We start from the raw sequence: 16,118 nt of genomic DNA on the forward strand, positions 1-16,118 counted from the left end.
TCCAAGCGGCCTATATGGCAAAAGAAGTAATGATAATAAAATATGTGTATTTTTTATTAGTATAATTCAAATCATCTTCACCTGCAACGTTATCAATGATTATCAATAATTATTAGTGAGCATTGTAGATGATGTAGAAGATTTTGTACTGACCCCCAGCTGACGTCACCTGTGCCATCTTAGTGCTAAGTTTCTGGAAGAGCAGCTGGCTGTTTAGGTTTAGAGTAAGGCTGGGTTTAAAACGGTGGCGTTAAAATGCCCTGTGGACAAACGTCTCCCCGTCGGCGGCTCAGAACAAATATTGACCAGAGTGTTTCACAGACCGATAAGGCGCCTATTTAAATTAAAAAATACAATTCAATCTCATTGGCCCCGGGGATAGAAAAACAAAAAACACAAAAAAACAAGACGTAACACTGGACTTTTCCATCAAGCTATTACGGTTATTACAATTTCGCATATTTGGGCTATTAACCCCGCCCCTCCTCTTTTCTTGGTCTTCTTTTTCTTCTTCTTCTTCTTTTTTTTTTTAGCTATAAATTCATTTAAATGAAATTATTAAAATGTAACGTGGTTGCAAGCAGACACTGCTTTCATGTAAGAGGCCTTATGACTGATTACTGAGAATACTGATTTAATATATGGTGAAATTATTTTTATTAAAGAATGCTTTTAATCTCAGCCTCTGTTATATATTTTGTTAAGGAATATTTTCTTTTGAATGCAGTAGTATAAAATAACACACAATGGCAAATTATTATCAGTACAACTTCAAAAATGCTGTACTTTTGTTCAGGGGTTAAGCAAACATAGTTTTCCATCTCTGGGTGTGAACATTTGTACTGAAAACAGTTTTAAAGTTAAGGTGAGAAAACGAACAAATAAAAACAGTTGCATGCTGAGTAAATCATGACTAAACTCACAAATACTGCACATGATTCACATGAGGAAACACAAGTGTAGTTTTGTGGCTACAGCTTATCACAGTGGTAACATACGTGGTGCCAAAGCTACAGAAAAAATGAGATAAAATGAGCTGCCTGAATCCTGAAAACAACATGTAATTTTTTTACAGTAATATTAGAGGTATAGGTGATGAACAGTTTGTAGAATGTAAAATGTAAGATAATGTCTAAGCCTACAGTGGGATGCAGTGTTTTTATCTGAAGGATCTGAGTGTGTGAAGCTCTAAACAGAAACATTTGCTTCTCTTATACCAAACCAGCTTTTCCCTATTTTAAACATAAAATTTATGCAAATAAAATCAGATATGTTGGATCTGACCTGGTGTGTGATCGCTTTCACTCTGAATGAGCTCAGCATTCAAACATTCAAATTGCTGCTGTATTGCAAAGTGAATAACAGTTCCAAGAGGTTCCTCTCTCGCCTGTTAGCCCCTCACGGGATAATGGGGGAAAACCGACTATTGTACAAACGCTTTCATCACAAACTGCATGAAGTCAGCCATCACCACAGTGTTTAGCAAACCTCATGCTTGGGAGTGCCAGTTTAGCATTATCTAATGAGCAGTTGTCTGCAGCGCGCAGATATGCAGGCCGACAGGAAGCAGTGGGCTGTGGATGCAGAGAGGAATAAAACCTCCGTTTCAGTCTGTTGATTGCGATGCTCTGAGATGGAGCTGAAATGGTCTCACAGTTTTAGGCAGTCGGGGCTGTTTCTAGGCTCAGAGATTGGGTGAGTGATGGCTTCACAGGCTGCCAGGCACACTGAGAAATAGAGACCAGTCACTCAACAAGTTTCCTGTGCATTGCAGCTCATCAACATCTTATTCCTCCACCTTTCTAGTACAACACTACATTTCTGGTTTTACCTATTTTATTTGCCCAATCATTCAGAGTCTGCTCCATTTCTGAATTTCTGCACCGTTTCCCTTCACGCTGCTGCAAACTTGTGTTTTTTGATGATAAGGCCCAGGAGGTGGCTGGAATCTCTGAGCCACATTTTCCGAGATAAGACATGAATTTTGCATTCAGACAGACCGTACAGGGTTCTGCTCATTGGCCGGGCCGAGGTCGAGATCAATTCTAATGATATGGAAAAAATATATATATACTTTTCTTCTGTTACAGAGCCTATGTGTATACTGAGAGGGAGGTTTTGCTGTAGGGATTAAGGGGATCTTTCTGACACACAGTGCAAGAGGAGATAGCAAACTGAAGACCTACATGAACTTGCTTTTTCATAGAGGAATTAGACAAAGCTTATCCAAAGACAGAGTGAACCTGCACACTGGTGAATAAGCAAAAGAAGTGCAACTAGAAGTTTTTAAATGTTAAAATTCCAACATTAGGTTTGAAGACTGACAAGAAATTGATTGAATAAAGGATGATCTTTTATGCAAAAAAAATGGATACAGATAATGGGTACATATATTCCTGAAAATTGTTGCATTTTAATTTGTTTCTAATCTCTAGCAGCTTGTGTGGATGTTTAGTTCACAAATTTTATTCTGCGATGAAAGTTCAGAGGAAAGCAAGTCTTCCCTTTCAGTTATGCCCTGTCGATGCTTGCACAGTTACATGCTGTCCAGTACAATAGATCTATTGGCACTGAGCAGCTCCACTGGAGCAGCTCAGAGTTAAGGGTCTAACTCTGGGGCACCAAAGTGGTGGTTAGGAAAGATGGGAAAGCACTGCTCTTTATTTTCGCCACAATGGAAGGGAGGTAAAGGTGTTCATATAGAGGTAAATGGCCATGGCCATAGTGTGGGTATAAGAACAACATTGGAAAGGTGGCCAGATTCAGAGGGCCATAAGCTTCACGAGAGCACTAACAATATCCACTCTAATGTGATTGTAGAGTACCCAGACTGGGTCTGATGTGAATGGCAGCAGCAGAAGGTTGACCAGTGACATTACCTAATAAAGGGAGACATGACACTCACTAAGGGGAAATCAAAGTTACATCAGGAACTGACTCTGAGCCCCTTCTTGTTCACAGTAGTGATGGACAGATTGACAGATGGGATCAGACATGAGTCTCCGTGGACATTGTGATCTGTAGTGAGAGTAGGGAGCAGGTGAAAGAGAATCTCGACAGGTGGAGGTATGCACTGGAGCGAAGATGAATGAAATTCAACAGAAGCAAGACAGAATACGTGTGTGAATGAGAGAAAGACAGGTGAAGCGGCAGGAGCAAAGATAGTGAAGGTAGATGAGTTTTAATACCCGGGGTCAACCGTCCAAAGCAACAGACAGTGCACAAGAGAGGTGAAGGAGAGTGCAAGCAGGGTGGAGTGGGTGGAGACGAGTATCAAGGATGATTTGTGACAGAAGGATAGCAGCAGGAATGAAAAGAAAGGTAGATGGCACTGAGACATGCCATGGTGTATGGTTTGCATATGGTTACACTGACAAAAAGACAGGAGGTGAAGCTGGAGGTGGAAAAGTTGAACATGTTGAACCGGTTTTAACTGGAAGTGATTAGAAATGAGTGTATCAGAGGGACAGAGTGTGATGGAGGGAGATGATCCACTGTGGCGACCCTCTAAATGAGCAACTGTTCTCATTAGATTTGACAGGTGATTCCATACATGCAGTTCTTATGTGACTTTAGATTATACTTCAAAATGACTGCCCAAATTGTTACTTGGTGGCAAGACTTACTCGAGATGGACTTTGGTCAGAGCCGCTGGTGTACATGGCCTAAAAGCTTATTTTATTTAGTTTGCACTATGATTCAGCCAGTTACTGGGAGAAGTCTATTCATGGCTTTGTTCCCGCATGGCTCAAGGTGTCCATCTGGAACTTCTGTCAGCGCACTAGTTCCCCTCTATTGACGGCATCACATGCATGTGTGCTGTATTAATGTGGGGTAAGACACATATGGTGTTTCAATCTAAAAAAACCAAACACCTTCAGGGATACCATTGCTGGAACATATTCATGGTGTTGCAAGTAAGAGACTTGATTCGATAGTTTCAGAAACTATCCATGTTCAACATGTGACTAAAATCCAACCTAAGCCCAACTCTAACCCTAAGTTAAGAGGTTAACATTCATAATAATCTAAAAGCCTCAGGATGCTTCTTGGTAGACACTATAGGCTAAATAAGTTGCAATCTTGAACTAGTACACAGATATAGCATTTTTAAAAAGCAAACACAAAAGTGAATCCCTGTGAGGTCCAAGTCATCGCTGATGCAGATGCTAATCATAACTCATGATATCTGAATATTTATTTGTTTTTTATGACTGTGTTTCATGGTCTTGGCAATCAGGTGAAATTGATCATTCTAAATGAGACACACCAAAACTGTTTTCCATTACTGGTGGCTGTGGCTCAGGTTGTAGAGCAGATCAGCTACTGATTGGAAGGTTGGTGGTTCAATTCACCCAGTCTGCATGCCAATATAGTATCTTGGGCAAGATACTAACCCCAAATTGCCCTCTGATGCGTTCATCGGAGTGTGAATATTTATTAGTTGCACTTGAGTTTAGAAGTACTTGTATGAATGGGTGAATGAGACATGTTGTATAGAGCGCTTTGAGTGGGAGTGTAGAAAAGCGCTATATAAGAATCAGTCCATTTACTATCCATTACTTCCAATAAAGAAATAAATAAATATTTACTCTAAATTAGAGTTACAGTTTGAGGCAGGGTTAAGATGACCTCAAAGTGGTAACACATGTGCTATATTTCCACAGGCAGTATTTCATAATAAAATATGCTGATGGCTGCCTGGGACACTGGGCCCATTCATCTCTATGCTGAGCTCACCAGTGGGTTTGTCTATTGACATAAATGACAATAACCTAGCTGGCCACATTGCTAATGTTAGCAGTTAGAGCAGGATTGCACAATTCAGTGGGCCAATTGCCTCACAGCCAGGAGCAGGAGAAGCAATCAATGCTCTTATGAATGTTTTGTTAGTCTTACTGATTCACTTCGAGACATTTGAACTTACTTATCTGTTTCATTGTTGTAATGATGCATGTCACAGACACTATGCAATGCTGCCTTTTTTTAAAGTATTTATGGGTGTTCCACCACATTTTACACAGTTTGCATCATGCCTCACTTAATCAGACTAGTAGTACAATAATCTTTTGCCTATTACTCATACCTTTACTTCCTGAGCTTTATGAATGGGAACTATTACACTTTAAACCACAATCTCCTCTAACCTCTGGGGAATTGAAGAAGCTATGATTGCTCTAAAAATGTAAAATCTAGCTAAATAATTTATAGACAGTAGAGTTGGAAAAGTCCATACAACTCAGTTTACTTGCTGGTGGATTACTTGAATGTACTGGCAACTGTGCCTCAAATCAACTTTTACATGCAGCAGGCTTTATTTCTGATACTTTAAGCCTATTCAGTATAACTGGTCATACTCTACTAAGAGCTGCTTTATGTTAATACAAAGTCAGTATTTCCTAACCCACATCAGAATAAAATCCCTTTATTTTCATCCATCCCTTCTCTTCCACTTATCCAATCCCTTTATCCCTTTATTTTCAGTGGTCAGAAATCATTAGCAGGGTTTTTAACCGTGAAACAGCTGCTAGAATATATGCTACAGCAACTCCATGGGATTAAAGACTAACAAATAGAAGTGGATAAGAAGCAATTCATTAAATGCCACCATTGTGTCAACCTGAACCTTCTTAAACATTACATGCAGTGATTGGAAATATGCTTTAAAAGCAATGCTTTAAACAGCAATAACAGCAATACTTTAAACAGTCCGAAACATCATAGTGTTTAATGATTGAACGATTATATGACACAGTTACACTGATTAAATTCAGTTAAAGAACTAGAAATGTGGATTATGTGTAACTGGCCTGCACATTATATGAAAGCAACAGGAGTCTGTCCACTCTTGTGTTATCTTCAGCCTTCCCCATTATTCAGAGACAATTATAAATTGATATTTGTTTATACATTAATACATTTTTGATTCACATGCTAGCGTTACTCTTATCAGCTTATACACATATACAGCCAATGATGCTTCCAAAAACAATAACAATTAAAATCACGCCAGGTTAGTAACCGTCAGCTACACTAACTGAAGCTTTTTCTGATGTTACCAGTAGATTGTACACACTGCAAACCCAAACTAGGACAGAGTTTTTACTGACTCCATTGTTGCTGCCAGTATAATGGCACATGTACAAGTAGCATCAAACTCATTCACCCCATTAGTATTCCAAAGTCCATCAAAACTAACAGACACTGCAAATGTTAGAAACTAAAGCTAGTCGCTAGTGACTTACAGCCGTGTGCAAGAAAGTTTTCTCTTCATAGTTGTTTAAATCTCACTTTTTGTCAGTTCTCGCATATATTCAAATATTTCCCTATTTCTTCATAGACAATAAATGCCATGCGATGTGCCACACAAATACCAGATACAGAACTGAATCGCTTCGTTCTCTCTGTATTTGTTCATTAATTGTTTTAATCCAAACACAGATCAGCTAACAGGTATGGCAGAATTTCATCTTTACAAAATTCAGATCACTACAGTACTGGCAGCCTAAGACACACCCTGTTGTACATTCCCCCACCTGAGTCAGTCAGCCACACGGATTAGTGAGTTTGCCTACTGAACTCAGGTATGTATAAAAACAAACATTTTTTGGACAGAAAACCCCCCACATTCAGAGTATGCAAGGCACATTAAAGCAGAACTCCATAGAAGCTGGTTCTAGGAAGGTCTCTGGTAATACTATTCATAAAATCTCAATGTGAGGCTGGATTAGTGATCTTAGCAGAACACTCTTCATCTCCGCTTGAGGCTAGCAGCTCCAGGCTGCATTTGCCACAACAAGCATGAAATACCATGGCCTGTGGCTGTGAGCCAGCATTTCATGGGAAATGCTGATGCTAGTAGAAATTATGAAATTACAGTTAGATCCACCCAATGTGAGTGCATGATTCTTTTTAACTCATAGTGTTAACATAATGTTGTAACGTTTCACCACTCATCATGACTTCTTCAGTCTCAGCTGACTGCAGGTTTCCCCAATCCTATAAACAGTACACTTGTATAATGACTGAAACTAGCACCACTGAAGGAACAATGGGCTGTGAGGTCAGTTCCTAGATCATTGATATGCAAATTCTCATGACCAATTGGTCCCCAAATGTTGATTCTGTTCATCAGAATCAACTTTTGGGGATGCCTTAAACCTCAATTTCCTCTAAAGCGAAGAGACAACTTCACTGATTCACAAAGACTGCATAAAAGTCATTTCACTTCTCACTTAATTTATTACCTCATAAACACTTTAAGTGAAATGAAATTATCATCTCAATCATTTGTTAGAAGCTTTCTTCAGTTCTGAACAATATTCATGCTATTTAGAGCCATTTTGAGAGTTCAACAGGTGAAAAGCCTTTGGGCATGGCTACATCGTGATTGTCATTTGTCAGCCTTTTCAGTTCCACAAACCTAAAACAGTGCAGATGACACATTTGGTGCAGAGCCCACAATTCAGCGAATAGTACATGTTACAGACTCTGACCTGCGATGTCGCTGGGGATAAAATAAATAAATAAATAAATAAGTAAATAAAAAATCTAATTTATTTGGAGAAAGCCAAACTATATTCTCCTGAATAAACATGTACACTCAAACTGAACACTTTAGAGAATACAAATCTGACATTTTTTCCCCTGGCACCTCGTGGACTGCTTGTTTCAGTTTGGTTACATCAACAACAAATAAAGCAATGCCTGCAACCACAACCCCTCCATTTACATCACAACTACAGTCCCCTAGAGAGGAGTGTATTACTGTCACCCACCAATCCCCCAGTGTGTTGAATCATCCCATGTGCATTAGCCAACGGAAAATGAAAAATGACATGAGACAAGTTGATCTTTCAACTGTACATTTATTTCCAAAAGGCTGCATATACATTTGCAAATTCTACTGTACAGAAAACATCCAAAATGTCCATAATTATAGATACAGTATACCGCAAAGCTGCCCTGGCATTACCAAACATAGCTGTTCAGCACTAGAAAAGCTCTGCAGCCTATTCATTATTATAATCTTAAATACTTTTTTCAACTTATACCTTTAATGTAAGTCAGTATGATTAATTGTTCTTTTTTTTTTATCCCCATCTGTACTTTACAAACATTCACCATTTACAGTAGTTAAACAAGGCACAAGAATAGTGATATGAAGCCGAAGGCCATGCGTGAAGCAGGAAAGAGCATCGGACCGACCAACTCAGGTGACGGGAAGTCATGGATGCAACAGTGACGTTTTTGTCTCATGAAACAGGGTTAGTCTTACACCAAAGCATTATACACAGTGAAAATATGTATGTGTAAGAGTGTGTATGAGCTCACTTATCAAAGAACTGAATTTCAACGTGTCAATGGGATACAGTAGACACAGCTGATACACATCCAGGATGAAGGTGCACGTTGAGTTTGCTTGTGTGTACCACACAGACAAGATGCTCTTGATGCGACATAAGCCACCGCTAAGCATTACAAAAGCACACGTTTCCTTTTCTGACACTCCACTTGTAGGAATGAAAAGCAAACTCCAGTTAGTCACAATTAAAAGATAAAAAAAAGACAAACAAAAGATTACCTTTCATATTCTTCACTTCACAAGCTTCAATTACAGAATAAATGAATTGAAACTGATTACAAATGCATAGAAATGATGCAGGGAAATAAAAGCGGATGGATGTAACCTTTCACATGTACAGTGCCTGCGGTGTATTCCAGGTGACCATATAAGTTGTGATGAACCACCGAGCAAGAGTTTGTTTCCCTCTGTTTGCTGCAAAAATAGTCAAGAAAATTAAACTTAGATGAAAAATGCTGAAGGACTAGATTCACAGGTAGGGAACTGTCTATGTACCTTGATCAAAAAGTATCAGCACCTGGACCATAAAAATCATTTCTCTTCTGCTATTCTGAGACTGCTGTGTGGAACTGCCATTAGTTGTACCCAGCATGAACAGGAGATCAGCTAGTTTTTGATTTTTAGGGGCTGAATCCCAGTGTTTTCCCAGTTAGTATATCTGTAACTTTGTCAAATAATAATTGATTTAGTTAGTTATTTAGTTACAGTAATGTAAGCAATATAGTATTGCCTGTTGTGTTGTTGTATAACAGTGGCAGTGGTTGATCTTCACTTGTTGCATCAGACCAATTTTGTACTTGCTAAAGACAGGGTGATAAAGAGCTGATAATGGTTCAGTTGTTATAATGAAGAATTCGTTGTTTTCCTTTTCCTGATACAAAAGGCTGAATAAACAACAAAAAACAGCATTTGTAGTGACTCGGTCATTCAGTTCTATAGCCAACATTTTATTATTCTGAGTAGGCTAACATCTATAACTCTGTATGTTTTAGTAATACCAATGAATGCCAATGCTGGGGATTGGTCTGAGATTCTATTTTGTTTATTTTCATCCAAATCTGTTACTGTTACTGAATTTCACTATGTGTTATAATGTAGAGGTTAAAAATGACACATTTTCTGTTTCTCTGTCTTGAAAATGACTCAAAATTTGAAGAGTTGGTATTTGATTGAATGCTGAAATGTAGCCTTACTGGAAAGTGACATGCTTACCTTCAAATAAAACCAACACACAGTTACAGTACATTTAATGGTTTTTGTCACATTTGCGTTCAAAGATCATGTTACAGGAAAAAACACAAACAAAAGCCTTTCATCTAAAATATTCAGCTACAGTGTTCTGCCCAGTAAATCTACCTTCTCTCTAAATTGTGTTCAAATTTGCTTTTGGATAGAAACCTAGCTATAACACACTCAAAATTGCACACTTTGTGTCTTTGTCCTGATAATGATTTAAGAGTTGAAACAGGTCAAATCTGACATGTTTTAAGGTATCAAATGCTAAACATCTGAATTATACCCATACTTAACTCCACTCTACTTACCTGTAAGTATACCAAACACACATATGTAGCCTTTTTGTATATTAGCTATTCAGGTTAGCTTAAAATTGCCAGATTATATTGTAGTTTTGTATTTTCTTTCTTTTTTTTCCCTTTCATTTCTTCACTTGTGTCATTGTTCTTTCCAGTTTAGTTTTTATTAGTTGCAGTCTTTTTAATTATTATTGTATGTATGGTATATGCAAAAGGCATGATTTAGAAAAATCAGTGCTGATAAGCAAAAAAAAGTTTTTCTAATAAAAACACAGAGTTTTTGGAAAGCAGATGACTCATACAGACATCCAAGATAACAAATTTTTTCAAGCTGACAAATAAAAACTAAGAATATTGCATTTATCTGGATTCTTTTTTAGTTTCAAAGTTCACATAATCATTTCAGTTAGTTTGATTTTTACCCTCACAAGACTAGATTTATATTTTGATTTTAGTTAACAAAAATGTTTATCTCTTTTTATTTTTAGGTTTACTTTTGTTTAAGTATAATATTGATAATAGCAATATTACCAACCTTCTGGTCTACATGTCCACATTACGTTTTATTTTACATAAAACAATAAAAATGTATCACCCCCTCTGATTTTTTTAAAGCTCCATCTGCAAACAGTCTAAAAGCACACAAAACCTGGCAATTAGTTTTTTCAAAATAAAGTACATTTTCTTTTGCCAACTTTTTATCAAAGTTAAATTAAAATTAGATTTCCATACAGTTAGCGTGAGGCCTGTAAAACTGTAAAATCATAAGCTAATGTTGACAACAAGATGTTTTCAGAAAAATTCAATATAGGTGCCGGTTGGGCTGTTCCATTCGCCTGCTCTCTGTGTTACCTCATTGTATTTTGTTTTTATATCAGCCAAATGTTTTTTGGGTAGATTTATGTCTGATTTATAAAAGTTTACAAAAACAGCTCCCACAAGTCTCACCGACAAGTCTAGGTAATATATTATAGCTTAAAGTCACTTAAGACCTTAAACAACCTTTTAGATATGTGTGATAAGTGTTTAGTTTGGTTAAAATTCAGGTCTGTTTTCCCCTCCTGCCATCATTCAACTATTCTAACCTTCCACTACAGCTCCACTCTTGTCACTTGCTGGCCCTCTTCTGTTAAAGTATAAATTAGTGAGACTCTCGGTGGAATTTTTCATTGCTAGGCGTAGAGCAAAGGACATTCCGTTCACCAGGGTTGCAGACAGAAATCTCAGTGGCACATATCAGAAAATTCTAACCTGAAAGTTCACGGCTAGAGACTGCCAGGAGTACGTGCGAAAATATAATTTTGCATAATTTGGCCTTATTCACCCAGCATGCACCTCTCTGGCAAGGTGAAGGCTGTTATGAGACCCGCTGTGATTTCAGTCATACAAATCTCTCTGCTGCAAGAACACTGGGTGTTGTTTTTGAATATATCTGATGTAAAAAATACATCAGATATATTCATCAGAAACGTTTCTCCCACAAAACGCTACGTCCAGATGAACAGAATCAACTTTTGGAGATAAAAAGTACTTAATTGAACCTTGAATTAAGAGTCTTAAATAAAAAACACTTTTCTACAAACACCAGCTAAAGCTCTGACAGCTTCAACCTTAGTGTGTGTTCAAATATAAAGATGAGGGGTTAACGGTATATACTGTTACTGTATGTTATATATGTCTGACACTGTCTGTATTCCTTTGTTGTTTTTTGAATAATATGACAATATGTGACCTCTACAGCCGCGAAATGTCAGTGTGGTGTGTGGGTTGTGTACTTGTGTGGGTGGGTGGTAGACGTGGGGGCAGCTGGGTGTGTCGGGGCCTGATATGAGGCCTGTGTGACGGGTGTTAATGGTGGGAAGTGGATGATAAGACGTAGCGATGACCTCTCCGCGGTGCCAGGAAATGATGTTTTACAGCTTCCTCCCTCTCTATCTGCCGCAGGAGGCAACTGTAATGAATTGTAATGCCACGATTAGAAATCTCACTCTGCCACATTACGCCACAACCAACGGCTTGTTTTCTTTCTTACTTTTTTTTTTCGAGTACAACTGGGGATGATATATTTATGATTCTTTTTTGCATAAATGATCACATAAGTGCTAAAATTTCGGTTTTGGGATTTTTTTCTCTTAATAAATAAAACCAGGTGATTTTGAAGATACCTGCCTTGAAAGTTCACTATCACAACATTTAAGCAATCAGGAGCTTCCCATTAAAAAATATAACAGTGGACATTAAAAGAAAAGAAAAACTAGCTTTTAAGTCCTTTTTCATTTGTTGACACGGGGAGGGGAGTGTCAGATCAAACATAGGTGACTAACATTACGCCACAGTTGTATCATCTTATTTGCATATTCAAACTTATATGCAAGCGTGTGGACTGCTGGAAAAGGAGCTCCCTTCTCTAACGCGGGTTCAGACAATAGCAGACACAAAGGGGAATAAATTCACATCAACCTAAATTAAAAGAAGTTAGAAACAAACAGAAAGGACTGAGTGGAAAGGCAGACAAAGATTTACAGTCCAGCCTCAGACGGGTTCTTAAAAGAGAGGGGCAGATCCACAGCAGGTGCCAGCTCACCTCGACCTGTTGTGATCGGTCGCCGTGTTGAACACTGGCACCGTCTACTCACCTCGTGACCTTCTACCGCACCGCGCAGTGTGTTGTCCATCACTGACTGTGTGCGTACACAGATATATACGTCAGTCTGTCAGTTTTTACTGGCTCTCTCTCCTCTCTCAGCCCGTGTATTCAGAAGCACAGTCCTCTGTATTCTGACTGGTTAGTCTGCCTGTTCCGTACAGACTGCTTGCTTCTATGTGAATCGAGTCAGACTCGCACTCGTCCTGGTCCTTGGGGGAACTTTTGGAGTGGATCTTTCCAATCTCCTCCAGGGCACTGGCTAGAGAGTCAAGGTCAGAAGTGTCCTGGTGACGAGCCTCCCACAGGCTTAGTATGACTGCAGACGGACTCCGCTGCTTTGCAAAATACCCCAGGTTTCTGTAGAGGAGCACATACAGGAACATGAAAGTAACTGTTTCTTTACAGATGCCACATACAATGAACTTGCAAAAGACAACAAATGTTTTAATGACTTTATCAGGTGGTCTTAAAGTTTAAATGTAAATGTGTAAATCTGCTAGTCCATTACTCGTGGTAGTTCGCCTGCTTCCTATGTGCACACATGCTACAGGAGTCCTTACACAATAGGACTTTTCATTGTACAACCAGTTAACCAGAATCTACATATAAAACTGTATGCTTGTCACTGTGTGCCTATTGGTTGGTCGCTAGTAACAGTCACCTACATAACACTGTGAGATATTTAAGGCCCCATCAACTGTCAATCAAATGGTGAGAAAAGTTTCACTTGGGAGACACCCACTTCGTGTTACTAACAAGTATTTTGCCTGATTGCGCAACAAATCATTGAATTTCACTGACATTCCTCTGTTGTTACATCATTGCTGCTCTCCTTTTTGAGCACACCCCCCTTAACTTTAAAATCATAAAAAATGATCATTATGTTCTGCAGAAGCACTTACTCAGGTTCAGCTAGCTGATGCATGCCCACAGTAGAGGTTCATGTCAGCTCTTTTTTTAAGCCTACTGTATCCACACACATGAATTAGCACGACATTTCTTGAATGCTGTGATGGAATCAGCAGAGATGCTAATCATGTCGCGATGATGGATTGGACTGTTACTGAGGCTATAATCTTGCCAAGACCCCAGTCACACAGACCTAGTGACTGATTGGTGACTGCCTGGCAACCTGGTTGCTAGGGGGGAAATGTATTTCCTTAAAAGCTGCAAGTAGCTGCTGTGCAGGAATCATGCAGGAATAGAGACAAGTCAGTGTCCCCCTGGTAACCAGCTAGGGAAAAATTTGTGTTCTTTAACTTGCTGGCAACCAATTGGGAAATACAGGGTGCTGGAGGTTTGCATGCTTTCAGTATATGGAAGCAGTAGAGGAATAAAGAAGAGGCATATGGTGCTGCAGCAAAAGTTGGTACAGAACATCCCAAACAGAGACCATTTGCCTTCAAAGCAAATGATCTGGTTTCAGCGGTGAGGAATAACTTTAACCAGCAAGCTCCAACAACCACTCACCAACGTGCGCAGAGGATGCCTAACTTGCATGCACATTTTTGATCTTTTGAAGCAGTTTCTAATTTATCAGACTTGATTGGTGATCCTTTAAATGCAGTCTTTTGGTCTTGTGACAATAAAAATTAATGCTGAGGCTTTTTTCCCTGTTCCCCCATCATACACCTAAAATAACTAGCTTCTTGAAGAGTTTAATCCAGACTGGCCGGGCTATAGCAGTGCCATTGACATTAAAGTGATCCGTTTTTGTGTAAAGTGTTTGCTGCCCTTAAAGAAAGAGAAGAAAGACGTCTGTTTCAAGCAACGTTAGAACTGTGTCTCTGTCTGCCTCCCCCTCATCACTGCAGGCTTGTTTTGGACAGTAAAGGTTAGCAGCTAACGAGCGAGACTAGAGTGAAGGCACAGCTGCATTTTGAACTTTTAAAGAGCCTTAAAAAAGTTAGAAATTAACTTCTGTATCTACTGTTCCGGCTTCATGTAGTTTACCAGCTACTGAGAACACGAAACTGGAAATTTCACAGCAATGTGACATGTATTTCAAATCATATTTTATTTCACAATGAAATCTGTTTCTAGAAGGGCAGACCTGGACATTGTGCGCGTGACTTCAGTGGGGTCTTAAACAGTCTTCAACTAAACTCCGCTTACTGTTTTTTGCGATTTTGTGGGAAATCACAAGTCAGCTGGCTGCTATTAATTTTAAAGTGACTGCTATTTTTCTATATTACGTATGCCTGTGAATGGAGCTTCACTGCAAAATGCACTGGAACCCATGTTTATGACAGATGTGACAGTACAGCCTCAAAAGACGTGAGATCACATTAAAAAAGAGTAACTCATGTGGACGTCTGAGTATTTATTTACTGACGTCAGAGGTAAAGCTGTCCACTTTAAAGCTGTGTTTAAGGTTTACAGTTTGAATTGAGGAATACAAAAACTTGACAGATCCAGAGCTGGAACGGACATCTGAACCTTTGCTGGCAAAGCAGAAAAAGCAACAAGGACCTTTGACCACGTTATACACATCGAAAGATGAAGCTGCCAAGAGTAGCTTTGTGATTTCACAAATTCACAAAAACAACTATAACTCATTCTCTGATGGGGAGATTGTCAAAGAGTGTTTGATGGACTCTGCTGCACTAATACGCCCTGAGAAAAAAACCCATTTGGAATATGCCCCTCTCCAGGTGAACCATAATAAGATGGATCAAGGACAGTTTGGGAAAGTTGGAGCTTCAGTTGAATACTAAAGCGGACAATTTTGACTTTTTCTCCTTGGCTCTGTGATGTCCGTGATATAGCCCATTTCAGCCGATGGTTGTCCAAGTCAGGCAAAATGTTGAACTTTTGAAATGATGCAAGATAAAGTAAACCTGGAATTGAAAATTGGTACTTTTCCATTGTTTTAAACACCAGGAGGTGTTGTTTAAGTCAGTATAACTGCTGGACCTGTATTCTTCTCTCAAAAAGGAGAACTCACATCCACACATAAGGAGACATGATCCAGAAGACGTTGGTTCTCTCGGATCTACTTTCATATGTGAACAAGCATTCTCAGTGATAAAGTTTAACAAACCCACATTAAGGGCCTGTCTCAGTGATGGCCACATGTATTTCCACCTCAGGCATCAAATCTGACTTGAGCCCTGGTGTTCCAACCCAAATAGATTTCTTCCATTGTTCTTCAGTCTGCATGCCAAAGTATCCTTGGGCAAGATGCTGTGATCTTAAGCAAAGTATTAAGATACTATCCTTCACACTCTCCGATGTGTTTATTAGAGTGTGAATGTTCTCACTTGTTTGTACTTGTATGAATGGGTGTGTAAGACTAAATGAGGTGTGTTGTATAAAATGCTTTGAGTGCTCAAGTAGAGTAGAAAAGTGCAGCAGTATACAAGAAGCAGTCAATTTGCTTTGTACAAAGTTTGAAGTCTTTAACTTTTGCAAAAACATGCACAGTTGTTTCTGGCACTGCTGATTAAATATTGGTAAAATGTTGACATTTTTAGGTAGAGATAGGATTAATAGAGTTCTTATCTTGACAGAAATTCTTGTGCCTTTTCCACGGTGCAGTAAGAAGTGCAAAAAACAAATGGAAGTAGAA

The 16,118-nt window shown here is 38.9% G+C and overlaps 1 protein-coding gene across 3 annotated transcripts in view; it reads right to left on the reverse strand.

Moving 5' to 3' along the window:
* Positions 1-9,606: 9,606 nt before the first annotated feature.
* unc5db (unc-5 netrin receptor Db) overlaps positions 9,607-16,118 on the reverse strand; it is a 276,678-nt gene continuing 270,166 nt past the window's right edge. For all 3 annotated transcript variants that reach the window (XM_006797542.3, XM_006797543.3, XM_006797541.3), the window contains one exon: positions 9,607-12,904. In XM_006797542.3, the coding sequence (XP_006797605.1) occupies positions 12,643-12,904 (262 nt within the window). In that variant the 3' untranslated portion in view covers positions 9,607-12,642. The remainder of the gene's footprint in view (positions 12,905-16,118) is intronic.

The sequence above is a fragment of the Neolamprologus brichardi genome, chromosome 12, assembly GCF_056152115.1.
Source record: "Neolamprologus brichardi isolate AB-2024 chromosome 12, ASM5615211v1, whole genome shotgun sequence".
NCBI classification, from domain to species: Eukaryota; Metazoa; Chordata; class Actinopteri; order Cichliformes; family Cichlidae; genus Neolamprologus; species Neolamprologus brichardi.